Genomic DNA, 20,583 nt, shown 5'->3' with positions numbered 1-20,583 from the left:
TCCAACAACCTGCACACAGGGCAGGACAACCAACCTCTAGAGAGAGGAAACCCCACTCCCATAAGGACAAACGACCCCCCCCCCCCCCGAAGGGGAGAGTACAGGAGGAACAGCACACAAGCTCATAAGACATGAAGCCATAGACTGAGGAAACAATTCTAAATTAAATCATCTAGATGTCAGATGAACATCGAGGAACTCCCCAAAAAGGGAGTAGAGCCTACCTCAGAAAGAAGGGCACAGGAATCCTAGCCAAGCCTTCTAGATTGAAGGTCATAGCCTGTGTACCCTGGAAAAACTGGATTGCACCGAACCAGCCACAGGATTGTAAGTCTGCCGGACATCAAGAAGATCCACAACAAAACTGTAGGCCTGAGGAAAAGCTATAGGCCTGAGTCCCAGATTGTTCCAGGGAACTTCCCAAGGAACATAACCGGACCAACCCGGAAAACGGGAACAAATCCCACTCTGAAATCCCAAAAAGGGAAGAAGACACTCCAAAGGGAACTAAAGTATGATAGGGTCTCACAAGTGGCCTAGAGCCCACCAAGGCGATAAAACATCGCCCAGAAGAACATCGAGGACAAGGTCACCCGAAGAGTGAGCAAAACAAGGGCTAGCCTCCATAATCCCCTCCGGAGTATCTGAGGACCATACCCAAGGAAAAAGAATGCAGAGCATCCTAAACCCTGGTATAAAAAACCCCTAAGCGAAGCTTGGAGGAGGAGACAGCACAGCCTACCATCCCTTATAGGGAACAACTTAATTCCCGAAGTAGGAAAAAGCCACAAGGACTTTCCATAAGGCGGCCAAGACTGCTAAGGGGAAACATACAATTCCTGAAGTCTCATCCGAAGAGGAAAACCTCAAAAAAGGAAAAATCTAAACAAAGGACAAATCCAAGAGCAAGACCGCCGAACCGGCGGCAAGGAGGTCTGAAATCCTCTCAACCTCCAACCAACGTAGGGAGGAACACTCCACATCACGACAAAGATGGAATCATGAGATTCAAACTAGTATTTTTATAGCGCCCTTCTTCCAGTGGGCGCTTTTCCAGCGCCCGCTCCTGGATGAACCAAATTGGCAGCTGAATAGTAATAGTTGCGATTATTACCCAATCTGAATGGTACTCAATGTATCGTCAGAAGGATGAAGAGCTGAGTCGGCCCTGCCGGGACAGAACCTGTGGCCCTAGGATCTTTGAACAGGCCTAGTAGTCAGAGCGTTTTACCAACTGAGCTACCTCGCCGGCATCGGCCAGCTGGAGAGGTCAATAAGGACTGAACCAATCCCTCAAGCCTCACAAACCCTCAGGTCCACTCAGAATAAACTGAAACTTGTAAAGAGAACAAGAACACCACAATAATGTGAAGCACTCAGCGCCCAACCAGACCAGCCAGGCAGAAAAGGCGCCACGTATCTGAACTAGGCCTCAGGAAAGAACCCAATCAGGACTAGCCTGAAGCCAAGGGTTATTCCTGTCAAGGACGTATAGAATGCCCCCGAGAGGAGGAAGCAGAAACACATAGGACTAAACACGTCCTTAAACTTCCTTAGAAGTAACAGTGTGATCAAACATTGAGAGTATCGATTCCAGACAAACTTCCCGAAGGAAGTATAAAATATGAGCGTTATTAAAATAAAGGATAAGGCAACCCGCAGATTTATCGCCTAAGTAGAACAGACATACCCTGTTCTACCAATCTCAAAACTGGAAAAGGTACTCAATAACAAGACAAGAAGATTACTTCATCCCCTTATGTCTATTTCTGCAAGCTATTTCAAGAAGCAGACTGAGAAGTCTCAGATCCAGTAAGGATAGGATCTTCCGACAAGGTCAAAGTGTGCCTCAAAAGAACATGAAGACTAGTCAGTCTATACAGAAAAGCGCAGCATACCCCCGCTGGAGCGAAGGACGACTCCGGCCTCGAAGGCCGACTCCAAAACCTCAGGGACAGTCATCCCCACAGAGAGCTGAACAGGCCAACTTATGCCTGAAGAGCCCTGGATAACGGAACACAAACAGAATCAAAAACCAACTTCTGGAAGTTGCATACGTGCTAGTGCCAAAATTATGGACATGCGACAACGTGCCGAAACACCTGTCGGGAATAAGCTACCTTCCAGAGAAGTGGAAGCAAACTTTGGGTTACCTGCATGTGTAGTAAGCGATGGTGGAAGGGAAATCGCCACTCGAAGGACAGAGGCCCCAGAGGAGGATGGCTCGGCAGCTCCTTCCCCGATCCCAAGGAATTGAGCACTCTAATACGGCATACAGAACATAACTGATAGGCTAGTATCATCCGGGGCAATACGCATTCTGCGTAGAAAATAAACAAGCGTGCGTCTCCACAGAATCAGACTCCTCCATAACTAGGATTTTGATACGAGATTTGGACCCAAAACGTAAACGGCACCTTACACCCACAATGGCTGGGGCACTCACCACCTCCTAAGAGCCCAATACCAGCAGATCCGAATTTCTCCGTCGCCACAGGGCTAGGAATGTGGAAATGGAGAGTCAAAAACATGACCACGCCCGGTCAACAAGGTGAACGTACAGTCCAGAAAAAAACATGCCCGACCGTAAAGGCTGCATCACTTCCAAAGGTCGTTATGTTCCACAAGCCATGAGCGTAACTAACACTACGCATAAGCAGGTCGAATCACATAAACATGATTAAACCTCCCCCCTGTTCTATAACCCCCCTCAGGAGATGACCCTTGATTCCAATATACAAAATGTGCCTCACTGAGACCCTTATATTAAGTTAGTCCCGTAAGGTGGTAGCCTCTCGGGAAAACATATGTAATACAAAACAATCATGACAAAAGTAAAATTAAACTATCTTACCGGAATTTACGCTGTGGAACAGGAACACGGCCCTTCAAGTGTTACAGATAGTAGCATCGCCTCCGCCATGGACTTAAGAGAAGAAAGCAGGCAGCGGAGCGAAGTTAGACACCGCCAATTGCTTGAGGAGCTGTTAACATGAGTCGGGATGGTTTCGCAAAAAGACTCTCCCTGCATCTCCGGACATCCAAGCCCTCACTGAGAGACTGATAGGATTACTTAAAACTCCTGTCCCATGTCGAAGAGCACTACCCGCCATAAGAGACAAAGTAATTCTGACACTTCTCTGCCAACCTCCTGGGATGAAAGGCAAAGAATGACTGGGGGATGAGGGGAGTGGGAGGAGTATTTAAGGTGTCTTTGCCTCCTTCTGGTGGCCAGTTTCTTATTTCCCAAAAGTAATGAATGCAGCTGTGGACTCTTCATTTATGAAGAAAATGGGAGTTTTTTGTATTTAAAAAAAAAAAAAAAAAATGGATGCGCCTTTGCTGAAAATCTTAACTATTTTGGTCTAATACTTGTGGGGTATGGCCCTGCGAGTTATACATGTGTATGCGCTCCCACCAATCAGTGTGCACTACTTGTGTGCAAAATCAAAACAAACAGCTTGAACTTAACCATTTCATGCAAATATATTTTTACATGTTTAAATAGTGCTCCTTAATATGCTTGATGTGAAATTTTGGATTTTCATGTCCTCATAAAAAATTATCTTCATATTTAATATTTGAGTCAGTATATCATTACTGACTGACTCAGTTTAAAGGGACACTGAACCCAATTTTTTTCTTTTGCGATTCAGATAGAGCATGCAATTTTAAACAACTTTCTAATTTACTCTTATTAATTTGTCTTCGTACTCTTGCTATCTTTATTTAAAAAAGAAGGCATCTAAGCTAAGCCAGCCAATTGATGGACAGCACTTGTTTATTGGTGGGTGAATTTATCCACCAATCAGCAATAACAACCCAGGTTGTTCACCAAAAATGGTCCGGCAACTAAACTTACATTCTTGCTTTTCAAATAAAAATACCAAGAGAATGAAGAAAATGTGATAATAGGAGTAAATTAGAAAGTTGCTTAAAATTGCATGCTCTATCTGAATCACGAAATAAATAAAATTGGGTTCAGTGTCCCTTTAAACTTGCTTCTGACATGACTATTCTAACACCAAAGCCTTGCCTTGTACTGTATAATTACACTAATTAAAAAAAACAAAAAACTATCGCCTAGATTATTAGTTTTGCGTTAGCTTTAAAAAGCAGCGTTAAGGGGTCCTAACACTGCTTTTTAACGCCCGCTGGTATTACAAGTCTGGCAGGTACAGGTGTACCGCTCACTTTTTCCCCCGCGACTTTTCCATACCGCAAATCCCCTTACGTCTATCTCCAAGACTCCTACCGCATATAAAAGTCAGTAGTTAAGAGTTTTATGGGCCAACGCCGGAACATAAAGCTCTTAACTAAAGTGCTACAAAGTACACTAACACCCATAAACTACTTATGAACCCCTAAACCGAGGCCCCCCAAATCGCAAACACTATAATAAAATTATTTAACCCCTAATCTGCCGACCGGACATCGCCGCCACTATAATAAATGTATTAACCCCTAAACCACCGCACTCCCGCCTCGCAAACACTAATAAATTTTATTAACCCCTAATCTGCCGTCCCCAACATCGCCGCCACTTACCTACAATTATTAACCCCTAATCTCCCCACCCAACATCGCTGCTACTATAATAAAGTTATTAACCCCTAAACCTAAGTCTAACCCTAACTACCCCCTATGTTAAAGGGACACTGAACACAATTTTTTTCTTTTGTAATTCAGAAAGAGCATGAAATTTTAAGCAACTTTCTAATTTACTCTTTTTTTTTCGTTCTCTTGCTATCATTATTTGAAAAAAAAAATGCATCTAAGCTTTTTTTTGGTTTCAGTACTCTGGACAGCACTTTTTTATTGGTGGATGAATTTATCCACCAATCAGCAAGGACAACCCAGGTTGTTCACCAAAAATGGGCCGGCATCAAAACTTACATTCTTGCATTTAAAAAAAAAAAATACCAAGAGAATGAAGAAAATTTGATAATAGGAGTAAATTAGAAAGTTGCTTAAAATTTCTTGCTCAATCTGAATCACGAAAGAAAATTTTTGGGTACAGTGTCCCTTTAAATATAATTTATTTAATTATAGTAATTTTATTTAGATTTATTTAAATTAATCCTATTTAAAACTAAATACTTACCTATAAAATAAACCCTAATATAGCTACAATATAACTATTAGTTACATTGTAGGTATTTTAGAATTTATATTTATTTTACAGTCAACTTTGTATTTATTTTAACTAGGTACAATAGCTATTAAATAGTTAATAACTATTTAATAGCTACCTAGTTAAAAAAAATCCAAAATGACCTGTAAAATAAATCCTAATTTAAGTTACAAATACACCTAACACTACACTATCAATAAATGAATTAAATAAATTAACTACAATTATCTAAAATAAAATACAATTAAATAAACTAAACTATAGTACAAAAAAACAAACACTAAATTACAAAAAATAAAATATTCCAAGAAGTTTAATCTAATTACACCTAATCTAAGCCCCCTAATAAAATAAAAAAGCCCCCCAAAATAATAAAATTCTCTATCCTAAACTAAATTACAAAGTAATCAGCTCTTTTACCAGCCCTTAAAAAAATAATTTATGCTTACCTGATAAATTTATTTCTCTTGTAGTGTATCCAGTCCACGGATCATCCATTACTTGTGGGATATTCTCCTTCCCAACAGGAAGTTGCAAGAGGATCACCCACAGCAGAGCTGCTATATAGCTCCTCCCCTCACTGCCATATCCAGTCATTCGACCGAAACAAGACGAGAAAGGAGAAACCATAGGGTGCAGTGGTGACTGTAGTTTAATTAAAATTTAAACCTGCCTTAAAAAGGACAGGGCGGGCCGTGGACTGGATACACTACAAGAGAAATAAATTTATCAGGTAAGCATAAATTATGTTTTCTCTTGTTAAGTGTATCCAGTCCACGGATCATCCATTACTTGTGGGATACCAATACCAAAGCTAAAGTACACGGATGATGGGAGGGACAAGGCAGGAACTTAAACGGAAGGAACCACTGCCTGTAGCCTTTCTCCCAAAAACAGCCTCCGAAGAAGCAAAAGTATCAAATTTGTAAAATTTTGAAAAGGTGTGAAGAGAAGACCAAGTCGCAGCTTTGCAAATCTGTTCAACAGAGGCCTCATTTTTAAAGGCCCAGGTGGAAGCCACAGCTCTAGTAGAATGAGCTGTAATCCTTTCAGGGGGCTGCTGTCCAGCAGTCTCATAGGCTAAGCGTATTATGCTCCGAAGCCAAAAGGAGAGAGAGGTTGTCAAAGCTTTTTGACCTCTCCTCTGTCCAGAGTAAACGACAAACAGGGCAGATGTTTGACGAAAATCTTTAGTAGCCTGTAAGTAAAACTTCAAGGCACGGACTAAAAGACGTTCCTTCTTTGAAGAAGGATTAGGACACGATGGAACAACAATCTCTTGATTGATATTCCTGTTAGAAACAACCTTAGGTAAAAACCCAGGTTTGGTACGCAGAACTACCTTGTCTGAATGAAAAATCAGATAAGGAGAATCACAATGTAAGGCAGATAACTCAGAGACTCTTCGAGCTGAGGAAATAGCCATCAAAAACAGAACTTTCCAAGATAAAAGTTTAATATCAATGGAATGAAGGGGTTCAAACGGAACTCCCTGAAGAACTTTAAGAACCAAGTTTAAGCTCCACGGGGGAGCAACAGTTTTAAACACAGGCTTAATCCTAACCAAAGCCTTACAAAATGCCTGGACGTCTGGAACTTCTGCCAGACGCTTGTGCAAAAGAATAGACAGAGCAGAGATCTGTCTTTTTAAAGAACTAGCTGATAAGCCTTTGTCCAAACCCTCTTGGAGAAAGGACAATATCCTAGGAATCCTAACCTTACTCCATGAGTAACTCTTGGATTCACACCAATAAAGATATTTACGCCATATCTTATGGTAGATTTTCCTGGTGACAGGCTTCCGAGCCTGTATTAAGGTATCAATGACTGACTCGGAGAAGCCACGCCTTGATAGAATCAAGCGTTCAATCTCCATGCATTCAGTCTCAGAGAAATTAGATTTGGATGATTGAAAGGACCTTGTATTAGAAGGTCCTGCCTCAGAGGCAGAGTCCATGGTGGAAGAGATGACATGTCCACTAGGTCTGCATACCAGGTCCTGCGTGGCCACGCAGGCGCCATCAGAATCACCTATGCTCTCTCCTGTTTGATTTTGGCTATCAGTCGAGGGAGCAGAGGAAACGGTGGAAACACATAGGCCAGGTTGAAGAACCAAGGAGCTGCTAGAGCATCTATCAGCGTTGCTCCCGGGTCCCTGGACCTGGATCTGTAACAAGGAAGCTTGGCGTTCTGGCGAGACGCCATGAGATCCAGTTCTTGTTTGCCCCAACGATGGACCAGTTGAGCAAACACCTCCGGATGGAGTTCCCACTCCCCCGGATGAAAAGTCTGACGACTTAGAAAATCCGCCTCCCAGTTCTCTACGCCTGGGATGTGGATCGCTGACAGGTGGCAAGAGTGACACTCATCCCAGCGAATTATATTTGAGACTTCTAACATTGCTAGGGAACTCCTGGTTCCCCCTTGATGGTTGATGTAAGCCACAGTCGTGATGTTGTCCGACTGAAATCTGATGAACCTCAGTGTTGCTAACTGAGGCCAAGCTAGAAGAGCATTGAATATTGCTCTTAACTCCAGAATATTTATTGGGAGGAGTTTCTCCTCCTGAGTCAACGATCCCTGAGCCTTCAGGGAGTTCCAGACTGCGCCCCAACCTAGAAGGCTGGTATCTGTTACAATTGTCCAATCTGGCCTGCGAAAGGTCATACCCATGGACAGATGGACCCGAGAAAGCCACCAGAGAAGAGAATCTCTGGTCTCTTGATCCAGATTTAGTAGAGGGGACAAATCTGAGTAATCCCCATTCCACTGACTTAGCATGCATAATTGCAGCGGTCTGAGATGCAGGCGCGCAAATGGCACTATGTCCATTGCCGCTACCATTAAGCCGATTACTTCCATGCACTGAGCCACTGACGGGCGTGGAATGGAATGAAGGACACGGCAAGCATTTAGAAGTTTTGATAACCTGGACTCCGTCAGGTAAATTTTCATCTCTACAGAATCTATAAGAGTCCCTAGGAAGGAGACTCTTGTGAGTGGTGATAGAGAACTCTTTTCCACGTTCACTTTCCACCCATGCGACCTCAGAAATGCCAGAACTATCTCTGTATGAGACTTGGCAATTTGAAAGCTTGACGCCTATATCAGGATGTCGTCTAGATACAGAGCCACCGCTATGCCTCGCGGTCTTAGAACCGCCAGAAGTGAGCCCAGAACCTTTCTAAAAATTCTCGGGCAGTGGCCAACCCGAAGGGAAGAGCTACAAATTGGTAATGCCTGTCTAGAAAGGCAAACCTTAGGAACCGATGATGATCTTTGTGAATCGGTATGTGAAGGTAGGCATCCTTTAAGTCCACTGTGCTCATGTACTGACCCTCTTGGATCATGGGTAGGATGGTCCGAATAGTTTCCATTTAGAATGATGGAACTCTGAGGAATTTGTTTAAGATCTTTAGATCCAAGATTGGTCTGAAGGTTCCCTCTTTCTTGGGAACCACAAACAGATTTGAATAAAATCCCTGTCCTTGTTCCGTCCGCGGAACTGGATGGATCACTCCCATTACTAGGAGGTCTTGCACACAGCTTAGGAATGCCTCTTTTTTTATCTGGTTTGATGATAACCTTGAAAGATGAAATCTCCCTTGTGGAGGAGAAGCTTTGAAGTCCAGAAGATATCCCTGAGATGTGATCTCCAACGCCCAGGGATCCTGAACATCTCTTGCCCACGCCTGGGCGAAGAGAGAAAGTCTGCCCCCCACTAGATCCGTTTCCGACTGGTTAGGTTTCCAGGCATGTCTGGAATGAGCAACAGTTCCCTCTTGTTTTGAAGCGGAGGAAGTTGATGCTGCTCCTGCCTTGAAATTTCGAAAGGCGCGAAAATTAGACTGTTTGGCCTTTGATTTGGCCCTGTCCTGAGGAAGGGTATGACCCTTGCCTCCAGTAATGTCAGCAATAATTTCCTTCAAACCAGGCCCGAATAAGGTCTGCCCCTTGAAAGGAATGTTGAGTAATTTAGACTTCGAAGTCACGTCAGCTGACCAGGATTTAAGCCATAGCGCCCTACGCGCCTGGATGGCGAATCCGGAATTCTTAGCCGTTAGCTCTACTGTGGCTTTTTACCTCCTTCAATACGACTTTTGAAGCCTTTTGAGCCCTTCAGAGAAGTCCTGGATCATGCAGGAAGAAGCTGGATGGATGTCTGTAAATTTTGCTGTGCAAAAAAACACCAAAATAGGCCCTTCCCACTCATATTACAACAGTGGGAAGCCTCAGGGAACTGTTTCTAGGCAAAATTCAAGCCAGCCATGTGGAAAAAACTAGGCCCCAATAAGTTTTATCACCAAACATATGTAAAAAACGATTAAACATGCCAGCAAACGTTTTAAAATACACTTTTATAAGAGTATGTATCTCTATTAATAAGCCTGATACCAGTCGCTATCACTGCATTTAAGGCTTTACTTACATTACTTCGGTATCAGTAGCATTTTCTAGCAAATTCCATCCCTAGAAAAATATTTTAACTGCACATAGCTTATTACAGGAAAACCTGCACGCTATTCCCCCTCTGAAGTTACCTCACTCCTCAGAATATGTGAGAACAGCAAAGGATCTTAGTTACTTCTGCTAAGATCATAGAAAACGCAGGCAGATTCTTCTTCTAAATACTGCCTGAGATAAACAGTACACTCCGGTACCATTTAAAAATAAACTTTTGATTGAAGAAATAAACTAAGTATAAAACCTTAGTTGAGAGTTGCAAGAGAATGACTGGATATGGCAGTGAGGGGAGGAGCTATATAGCAGCTCTGTGGTTGATCCTCTTGCAACTTCCTGTTGGGAAGGAGAATATCCCACAAGTAATGGATGATCCGTGGACTGGATACACTTAACAAGAGAAAAGGGCCTTTTGCGGGGCATTGCCCCAAAGTAATCCGCTCTTTTACCTGTAAAAAAAAAAAAAAGAAATACAATACCCCCCCAACATTACAACCCACACACCCCTACTCTAAAACCCACCCATCCCCCCCTTAAAAAAAAACTAACACTACCCCATTGAAGATCACCCTACCTTGAGCAGTGTTCACCCAGCCGGGCACCGATGGGGCAGAAGAGGACATACGGACCGGCAGACATCTTCATCCAGGCGGCATCTTCTATCTTCATCCTTCCGGAGTGGAGCCGAGCCATCTTCTATCCAGCCGACGCGGAGCCATCCTCTTCAATCGAAGTCCTAACAAAGAATGAAGGTTCCTTTAAATGACGTCATCCAAGATGGTGTCCCTCAAATTCCGATTGGCTGATAGGATTCTATCAGCCAATCGGAATTAAGGTAGGAAAAATCTGATTGGCTGATTAAATCAACCAATCTGATTGAAGTTCAATCCGATTGGCTGATTGGATCAGCCAATAGAATTGACCTCGCTTTCTATTGGCTGATCCAATCAGATTGAACTTCAATCCGATTGGCTGATTAAATCAACCAATCGGATTTTTCCTACCTTAATTCCGATTGGCTGATAGAATCCTATCAGCCAATCGGAATTCGAGGGACGCCATCTTGGATGATGTCATTTAAAGGAACCTTCATTCTTCGTTAGGACTTTGATTGAAGAGGATGGCTCCGCGTCGGCTGGATAGAAGATGGCTCCGCTCCGGAAGGGTGAAGATGCCGCCTGGATGAAGATGTCTGCCGGTCCGGATTTCCTCTTCTGCCCCATCGGTGCCCGGCTGGGTGAACACGGCTCAAGGTAGGGTGTTCTTCAATGTGGTAGTGTTAGGTTTTTTTAACGGGGGGGATCGGGTGGGTTTTGGAGTAGGGGTGTGTGGGTGGTGGGTTGTAATGTTGGGGGGGGGGTATTTTTTTTTTTTTTTTTTTTTTTTTAGAGCGGATTTCTTTGGGGCAATGCCCTGTAAAAAGCCCTTTTAAGGCTGGTAAAAGAGCTGATTACTTTGAAATTTAGTTTAGGATAGGGAATTTTATTATTTTGGGGGACTTTTTCATTTTATTAGGGGGCTTAGATTAGGTGTAATTAGATTAAACTTCTTGTAATATTTTTTTATTTTTTGTAATTTAGTGTTTGTTTTCTTGTAATATAGTTTATTTAATTGTATTTTATTTTAGATAATTGTAGTTAATTTATTTAATTTGATAGTGTAGTGTTAGGTGTATTTGTAACTTAGGTTAAGATTTATTTTACAGGTAATTTTGTAATTATTTTAACTAGGTAGCTATTAAATAGTTATTAACTATTTAATAGCTATTGTACCTAGTTAAAATAAATACAAAGTTGCCTGTAAAATAAATATAAATCCTAAAATAGCTATAATATAACTATTAGATATATTGTAGCTATATTAGGGTTTATTTTATAGGTAAGTATTTAGTTTTAAATATGAATAATTTATTTAATTATAGAAATTTTATTTAGATTTATTAAAAATAGATTTAAGTTAGGGGGTGTTAGGGTTAGACTTAGGCTTAGGGGTTAATACATTTAATATAGTAGCGGCGACGTTGGGGCAGCAGATTAGGGGTTAATAATTGTAGGTAGGTGACGGCGACTTTGGGGGCGGCAGATTAGGGGTTATTAAATATAATATAGGTGTCGGCGATGTTAGGGGCAGCAGATTAGGGGTTCATAGGGATAATGTAGGTGGTGGCGGTGTCCGGAGCGGCAGATTAGGGGTTAATAATATAATGCAGGTGGCGACGATGTTGGGGGCGGCAGATAAGAAGTTAATAAGTGTAAGGTTAGGGGTGTTTAGACTCGGGTTCACGTTAGGGTGTTAGGTGTAGACTTAGAAAGTGTTTTCCCATAGGAAACAATGGGGCTGCGTTAAGAGCTGAACTGCTTTTTTGCAGGTGTTAGGTTGTTTTTCAGCCAGCTCAGCCCCATTTTATCCTATGGGGAAATCGTGCACAAGCACGTTTTTCCAGCTTACCGCTACCGTATGCCATTCAGCCATTCAGAAAACTTGTAATACCAGCGTTGTTTAAAGTGAGCACTGGAAAAAAAAAGGAGCGTTGGCTCCGCAAGTTTTTACCGACAAAACTTGTAATCTAGCCGTATGTTTTTAAACTATTTTGTATTCTATTTTGGGGGTTAGAGATATTACAATATTTTAATGAATTGCTATAGCATCATATATTAAATCTTACCTTGTCTTTAAGTACACAATCTCACACACAGATCTATAAGCTGGTGAAAGCTAGAAGCTATTTTGTATTATCTGACCCCTGCCATTTTCTAATACTCGTTTCCCACCCCTTACCTTGATGGGTTTGTTCACGTCACCTCCACAAAGGGTCTGCAATGGGACACTAAACTTCTTCCAAGAAGGATTTAGATTATTCTTAATCACCTACAAATAATATATAGCAACATAATTTTAATATGTTAAAAGGCTGCAAACTTGAAATATGTTGCTTTATACAAAGAAAGCAGTTATTTCATTACCCCTAAGTAAGCACTACCTATCCAACGTGATATACTTGCTCTTTGGCCCATGGTAACCGAAAATTTAAAGAGACCAGAGAATTGAAAGAACAAAAACTAGATCATAAAGTTATTTTTATACCAACTTAAAATCCCATAGAAAAAAACCGACAGATGGTGACAGATGAGTTTTCCAGATTTTTCATCCAAAATGCTGCTTGCAATTTTACAAGAATGTGATTACACTAGCTGGACTTATAAAGCTTAAAGAGATATGAAACCCAAATTTTTTTCTTTCATGATTCAGATAGAAAATGCAATTTTAAGCAACGTTCTAATGTTCTCCTATTATCAATTCCTTCGTTCTCTTTGTATCTTCATTTGAAAAGCAGGAATGTAAGCTTAGGAGCCGGCCCTACCCAGGTGCTGAACCAAAAATGGTCCGGCTACTATGCTTACATTTCTGCTTTTCAAATAAAGATGCAAAGAGAAGAAAAATTAATAGGAGTAAGTTAGAAAGTTGCTTCAAATTGCATGCTCTATCTGAATCACAAAATAAAAAAAATGGGTTTTATATCCCTTTAATGACAATATCTTAACTTAGCAAATGCAATAGATAATTTTGTTTCAGAAGTATTAGTATGCATTCCAGGCTAAATAAATATTGAATATGTTTCTCTGACATTCTTCTGGCTACTAAAAGCATTTTACATTTCTTACTACAACCAACTGTAAAATTATGGTGTTAAAAAAATATTTCAAAGAATAAAACAGAACAGTTCTTATCACTTATTTATGATAAAGGAGGAAATTAAGTAAAGTTTCTAATTCCTAAAGTGACAGTCTAGGGAAATGTATTCTTGTTCTCACCAGAAATAATTTTCAAACCAAGTCTGCAAAAAAAATTAATCAGACTTCCTTACTTCATTAAAACCTCCAAATAATATTTGAGAGCTTTGAAACCATCTAAATTGTTAATTCAGCCATAGTTCATATTTCCAATAGGAAACCATTTGACTATGCACTAAGGCAGTGTTTCTCAACCATGGTCCTTAAGTACCCCCAAAAGGCCAGGTTTTCATTATAGCTGAACCAGTGCACAGGTGAAGTAATCAGCTGTTGGGTGAGAGCAGGTTAGTAACCATAGTCACTGATCAGCTGATTACTTCACCTGCGCACTAGTTCAGCTCTAATGAAAACCTGGCCTGCTGGGGGTACTTTAGGACTGCTGTTTAGAACATTGCACTAAAGGAATGCTAACATGCTGGCTGAGCATCATGAGAAATGTAGTTCCAAAACCTCTGGAGTGCCAAGTTTAAGGATGTCTGACCTAGAGGAAAAAGGTTTGGCTGTCCATTTCTAGTTACTACAATTACCTGTATACTACACAGTACTGTTTGGTATAGGATATATATTTCTGCTTTGAGTCCTGTTTTTGGGCCCTGCAGGGTTAATCTGCCTGGGGACCTGGTACTCTGCTGAAGTTCTGTCTGTGTATGCTTTATGGGACAGTTTTATATATTTATCAATCGTGCAGCCACTAAAAAATGTCTGGCTCCTGAATCTTTTGGGCTTGCTATTATACTTTAAACAAATCAGTAACAGTCTACTCACTGAAAATTATTTCAAATATAAATAGGTACATTTATGTTGGGACCACCAGAATATAAAAAACAGTGCCCCAAATAGTGGTAACAGGGTGGCTGAACTATCAAAAATCTTTGCATAAATGTTTTGTAGATGACCAACTTATATAGCCCATCAGAGTGTTTTTGTAAAAAATGTATTGTTTTGCTTATTTTTAAATAACATTGTTCTGATTTTCAGACTCCTAACCAAACCCCAAAGATTTAGAAGTATGCCGAGGTCTACAGACTCCTGGTAATGTAATGGGTCTTTTCATATGAGTGTGTGTGTGGGGGGGGGGGGGGGGGGGGGGAATCAATACCCACAAGTATTTCTGACTCCTGACAGACCCTTGCATCTTTCATCCAGTGCTGCACAGACTATTCTGGATTCTGAGTCATGGGGAAAGCAAAAGAATTGTCAAAGGATCTGCGGGAAAAGGTAGTTGAACTGTATAAAACAGAAAAGGGATATAAAAAGATATCCAAGGAATTGAGAATGCAAATCAGCAGTGTTCAAACTCTAATAAAGTGGAAAATGAGGGGTTCTGTTGAAACCAAACCACGGTCAGGTAAACAAACTAAAATTTCAGCCACAACTGCCAGGAAAATTGTTTGGGATGCAAAGACAAACACAAATAACTTCAGGTGAAATACAGGACATGTGGTGTGGCACAATAATTAGGCACTTGAAGAAAGATGGGCGGCATGGTCGAGTCGCCAGAAGAAAGCCATTACTACGCAAATGCCACAAAGTATCCCGCTTACAATATGCCAAACAGCACAGAGACAAGCCTAAAACCTTCTGGCACAAAGTCATTTGGAGTGATGAGGCCAAAACTGAGCTTTTTGGCCACAACCATAAACGCTACATTTGGAGAGGAGTCAACAAGGCCTATGATAAAAAGGTACAGCATTCCTACTGTGAAACACTGAGGTGGATCACTGATGTTTTGGGGATGTGTGAGCTACAAAAGGCACAGGAAATTTGGTCAGAATTGATGGCAAGATGAATGCATTATGTTATCAAACAGAACCCCTCATTTTCCACTTCTTGATTAGAGTTTGAACACTGCTGATTTCCATTCTCAATTCCTTGGATATCTTGTGATATCCCTTTCCTGTTTTATACAGTTCAACATCCTTTTTCCCGCAGATCCTTTGACAATTCTTTTTCTTTCCCCATGACTCAGAATCCAGAAACGTCAGTGCAGCACTGGATGAAAGATGCAAGGGTCTGTCAGGAGTCCGGAAACTCATTGACCGTTTATATATACACACACACAAATTACAAGCAAACAGATCACAGATGAGGATGGTTACCTTTAATAGCCATTCAAACCCCTTTGTGTCAACTTGTGTGCATGTTATCAGGCCAAAATCACCAGGGTATGTAAACTTTTGATCAGGGTCATTTGGGTAGTTTCTGTTGTCATTATGATTTAAAACGAGTAAACACAGTTGATTGATAATGGCTTCAGCCAAACACTAACCATGAGTGAAAGAAAAGTTTGTGTTATTCATATTCTTGGAAAAATGGCCAAGAAATCATAAATTCTGCCAGGGTATGTACACTTATGAGCAAAACTGTATATGTGAACTGCAAAACTGAAAACCAAATATGGCTGCAACTGTTCGGATTATAGTTCTAATAAAGCTTTCTGCAGTGGTTAAAAAAATAAATTAAAAAAATGATATGACACTATGTATTGTTCTTATAAGTCTACTGGAAAGGACCAGTGTGTTATTGACAGGATTGATCTGCTAATTTAGCCATGCAACATTTGAACCATATATGGTAGGTATTCAGAGAAAGTCTGATTACAGTCTTCACCAGGAAGTCATTAAAATAAGGTGTTTCTGAAATAACTTCTGTCCAAAAGTTTAGTTCTGTAACAAAATGGTTTGAAGTTCATATATTTTCAGGTAACTAGGTGAAAGATCTCCATAAACATAAAAAGGTTGGTTAATACTTTCCAGAATAATATTTGCTGCATCCTTGTTATAGAATCGGTTTACTTAAGGTCAATGAAAAAAAGTTAAGAAAAAAACAGCAAGTGTGATAAAAGAATACCTTCAATGGGAGTCCTGGGGTACTGAATGACTGTAGTTAGGACATCACACAGATGGAAGGCTGTAGTTCTTTAAAGTTATAATTTTCCATAATACTATTATCTTTAAATATCTACGCAAACACCTATTATATTAAAAGGGGCAGGGAACCACAAATCTTTCTTTCCTGATTTGGATAGAACATACAATTTTTAAACAACATTTAAATTGACTTCTATTATAAAATTTGCTTCATTTTCTTGTTATCCTTTGCTGAAGGAACAGCATTGCAGTACTGGCAGCTATCTGAACACATCTAGTTAGCCAATCACAAGAGACAAATGTGTGAAGGCACCAATCAGCAGTTAGCTCCCACTAGTGTAGGTTATGTGAGTATTCTTTTTTTCAACAAGGGATACCAAGAGATAAAGAACATTTGAAAATAGAAGTGAATTTAAAAGTGTCTTAAAATGAATCATACAAGTTACATTTTAACTTTCCTATCCCTTTAACATCCTACTTTACCAGCTCAAGCTGATTGATACAAACTTATGGTAACTTTTTAATGAAAAAAGGAAATGTATTCTTACCTGATAAATGTATTTCTTTTACAATATGACGAGTACACGGATTTCATCCGTACTTATGGGATATCGCCTCCTGGTCAGCAGGAGGAGGCAAAGAGCTCCACAGCAGAGCTGTATATATAGCTCTTCCCTCCGTCTCTTATAAAAAACGACAGGGTGGGCCGTGGACTCGTCATATCTTGAAAGAAATAAATTTATCAGGTAAGCATAAAATTTCCTTTTCTTTTACAAGATATGACGAGTCCACGGATTTCATCCTTACTTATGGGATACAATACCAAAGCTATGGGACACGGATGAAAAGGGAGGGACAAGACAGGAACCTAAACGGAAGGCACCACTGCTTGAAGAACCTTTCTCCCAAAAACAGCCTCAGACGAGGCAAAAGTATCAAATTTGTAAAATTTGGAAAAAGTGCGAAGAGACGACCAAGTTGCAGCCTTGCAAATCTGTTCAACAGAAGCATCCTTTTTAAATGCCCATGAGGAAGCCACAGCCCTAGTAGAATGAGCCGTAATTCGTTCTGGAGGCTGCTGTCCAGCAGTCTCATATGCAAGACGGATGATACTCTTCAGCCAAAAAGAAAGAAAGAGGTAGCCCAAGCTTTCTGACCCCTACGTTTCCCAGCAAAAACCACAAACAATGAATATGTTTGACGAAAATCCTTAGGTCGCCTGCAAGTACAACTTTAAGGAACGAACTACGTCCAAGTTATGTAACCTACGCTCCTTCTTAGAAGAAGGGTTAGGACATAATGAAGGAACAACAAATTCCGGATTAATATTCTTGTTAGAAACAACCTTAGGAAGAAAACCAAGTTTGGTACGTAACACCACCTTATCAGAATGGAAAATAAGATAAGGAGAATCACATTGTAATGCCGAAAGCTCAGAAACTCTGCGAGCAGAAGAAATAGCAACTAAAAATACAACTTTCCAAGATAACAACTTAATATCTATGGAATGCATAGGTTCAAACGGAACCCCTTGAACATTAAGAACTAAATTCTAACACCAAGGCGGAGCAATCAGTCTAAACACAGGCCTGATTCTAGTCAGGGCCTGACAAAAGGATTGAACATCTGCCAGACGTTTGTGTAGCAAAATAGACAAAGCAGAAATCTGTCCCTTTAAGGAACTTGCTGACAACCCTTTCTCCAATCCCTCCTGGAGAAAAGATAAAATCCTGGGAATCCTAACCCTACCAATAAACATATTTACGCCAAATCTTATGGTAAATTTTTCTAGTAACAGGCTTGCGTGCCTGAATTAAGGTATCAATTACCGCATCATAGAACCCTCGCTTAGATAAAATCAAGCATTCAATCTCCAAGCAGTCAGCTGCAGAGAAATTAGATTCGGATGATGGAAGGGTCCTGCCTCAATGGAAGCTTCCACGGCGGCAGAGAAGACATGTCCACCAGATCGGCATACCAAGTCCTGCGGGGCCACGCAGGAGCGATTAGAATCACTGATGCTTTCTCCTGTTTGATCTGTGCAATCACCCGGGGAAGGAGCGCAAACGGTGGAAACACAAACTAGGCTGAACGACCAAGGCACTGCCAAGGCATCTATCAGTTCGGCCTGAGGATCCCTAGACCTGGATCCGTACTTTGGGAGCTTGGCATTCTGACGAGACGCCATCAGATCCAAATCCAGTCTGCCCCACCTGAGAATCAGAGTAGCAAAGACCTCCGGGTGGAGTTCCCATTCCCCCGGATGAAACGTCTGTCTGCTCAAAAAATCCGCCTCCCAGTTGTCCACTCCTGGGATGTAGATTGCTGACAGATAACAAGAGTGAGCCTCCGCCCACCGAATTATCTTGGACACTTCTGTCATCGCTAAGGAACTCCTTGTTTCTCCCTGATGATTGATGTAAGCCACAGTCGTGATGTTGTCCGACTAAAATCAGATGAATTTGGCCAAAGCCAACTGAGGCCAGGTCTGGAGCGCGTTGAATATTGCTCTCAATTCCAGAATATTGTTTGCAAATAGAGACTCCGACCGAGTCCACACACCCTGAGCCTTCAGGGAATTCCAGACTGCTCCCCATCCTAGTAGGCTGGCGTCCGTTGTCACTATCACCCATGAGGGTCTGCGGAAGCACATCCCTTGGGACAGATGATCCTGCGACAACCACCAGAGAAAAAGAGTCTCTTGTCTCCTGATCCAGATCTGAGGAGACAAATCTGCATAATCTCCATTCCACTGCTTGAGCATGCTCAGCTGTAGTGGTCTGAGATGGAAACTAGCAAAAGAAATGATGTCCATTGCCGCCACCATCAACCCAATTACCTCCATGCACTGAGCCACTGATGGCCGAGGATTGGCTTAAGGGTTCGGCATGTATTCAGAATCTTTAACTTTCTGACTTTTGTCCAGAAAATCTTCATTGCTATAGAAGATATTAGAGTTCCCAGGAAAGGAACCCTTGTCTGTGGAATTAGTGAACTCTTTTCTAGATTCACCTTCCACCTGTGAGTCCTTAGAAAGGACAGAACTATGTCAGTATGAGACTTTGTCAGTTGATAAGACAACGCCTGGATCAGAATATCGTCCAGATAAGGTGCCACTGCAATGCCCCGCGGTCTGAGAACCGCCAGCAGAGATCCTAGAACCTTTGTGAAGATACTGGGTGCCATGGCCAGCCCGAAAGGTAGAGCCACAAACTGAAAATGTTTGTCCAGGAAGGCAAACCTTAGGAACTGGTGATCTTTGTGGATAGGAATATTTAGATATGCATCCTTTAAGTCCACGGTAGTCAAATATTGACCCTCCTGGATCAATGGAAGAATTGCCCGACTCTTGAGGTCTAAAATGGGTCAAAACGTTCTCTCTTTTTTGGGAACCACGAAAAGGTTTGAGTAAAATCCCTGTCCTTGTTTTGGAACAGGACAAATTACTCCCATAGTGGAGAGGTCTTTTACACAACGTAAGAACGCCTCTCTCTTTATCTGGTCTACAAACAATCGTGAAAGAAGAAACTTTCCCTTTGGGAAGGAATTTTTGAACTCCAACTGATACCCTTGAGACATAATTTCCAGTGTCCATGGATCCTGAACATCTCTTATCCAAGCCTGGACAAAGAGAGAAAGTCTGCCCCCTACTAGAACCGGTCCCGGATCAGGGGCCACCCCTTCATGCTGTCTTGGGAGCAGCAGCGGGCTTCTTGGGTTGTTTACCCTTGTTCCAAGTCTGATTGGGTCTCCAGACGGGCTTGGATTACGCAAAGTTCCCTTCCTGCTTAGTGGAAGATGAAGAGGGGACACCGTTGAAATTTCGAAAGGAACGAAAATTACTCTGTCTACCCCTCTGCTTAGAAGCTTTATCCTGAGTTAGGAGATGACCTTTACCTCCCGTAATGTCAGAAATGATCTCTTTCAAGTCAGGCCAGAATAGAGTCTTCCCCTTGAAAGGAATAGCCAAAAGTTTAGATTTAGAGGACACATCCGCAGACCAAGATGTTAACCATAAGGCTCTGCGTGCTAGAATGGCAAATCCTGCATTCTTAGCCGCCAATTTGGCTATCTGAAAGGCAGCATCCGTAACAAAAGAATTAGCCAACTTAAGGGCCTTAATTCTATCCATTATTTCCTCTAAAGAAGTCTCAGTCTTAAGAGACTCCTCTAAAGCGTCAAACCAAAAGGCAGCCGCAGTTGTGACTGGTACAATGCAGGCCGTCTGTTGTAAAAGAAACCCTTGGTGAACAACAGAATTTATGCTTACCTGATAAATTACTTTCTCCAACAGTGTGTCCGGTCCACGGCGTCATCCTTACTTGTG

The 20,583-nt window shown here is 41.4% G+C and overlaps 1 protein-coding gene across 1 annotated transcript in view; it reads right to left on the bottom strand.

Moving 5' to 3' along the window:
- Window positions 1-20,583, bottom strand: part of LOC128644684 (copine-1) — a gene marked incomplete at its 3' end in the record, with an annotated part of 137,667 nt that overhangs the window by 17,832 nt on the left and 99,252 nt on the right. The window contains exon 3 of the mRNA XM_053697195.1: window positions 12,374-12,463. Within this exon, the coding sequence (XP_053553170.1) occupies window positions 12,374-12,463 (90 nt within the window). The remainder of the gene's footprint in view (window positions 1-12,373; window positions 12,464-20,583) is intronic.

The sequence above is a fragment of the Bombina bombina genome, unplaced genomic scaffold (assembly GCF_027579735.1).
Source record: "Bombina bombina isolate aBomBom1 unplaced genomic scaffold, aBomBom1.pri scaffold_871, whole genome shotgun sequence".
Classification (NCBI taxonomy): Eukaryota; Metazoa; Chordata; class Amphibia; order Anura; family Bombinatoridae; genus Bombina; species Bombina bombina.
Note: the sequence above shows the minus strand (reverse complement) of the source record. Positions and strands in the feature narration are given on the sequence as shown.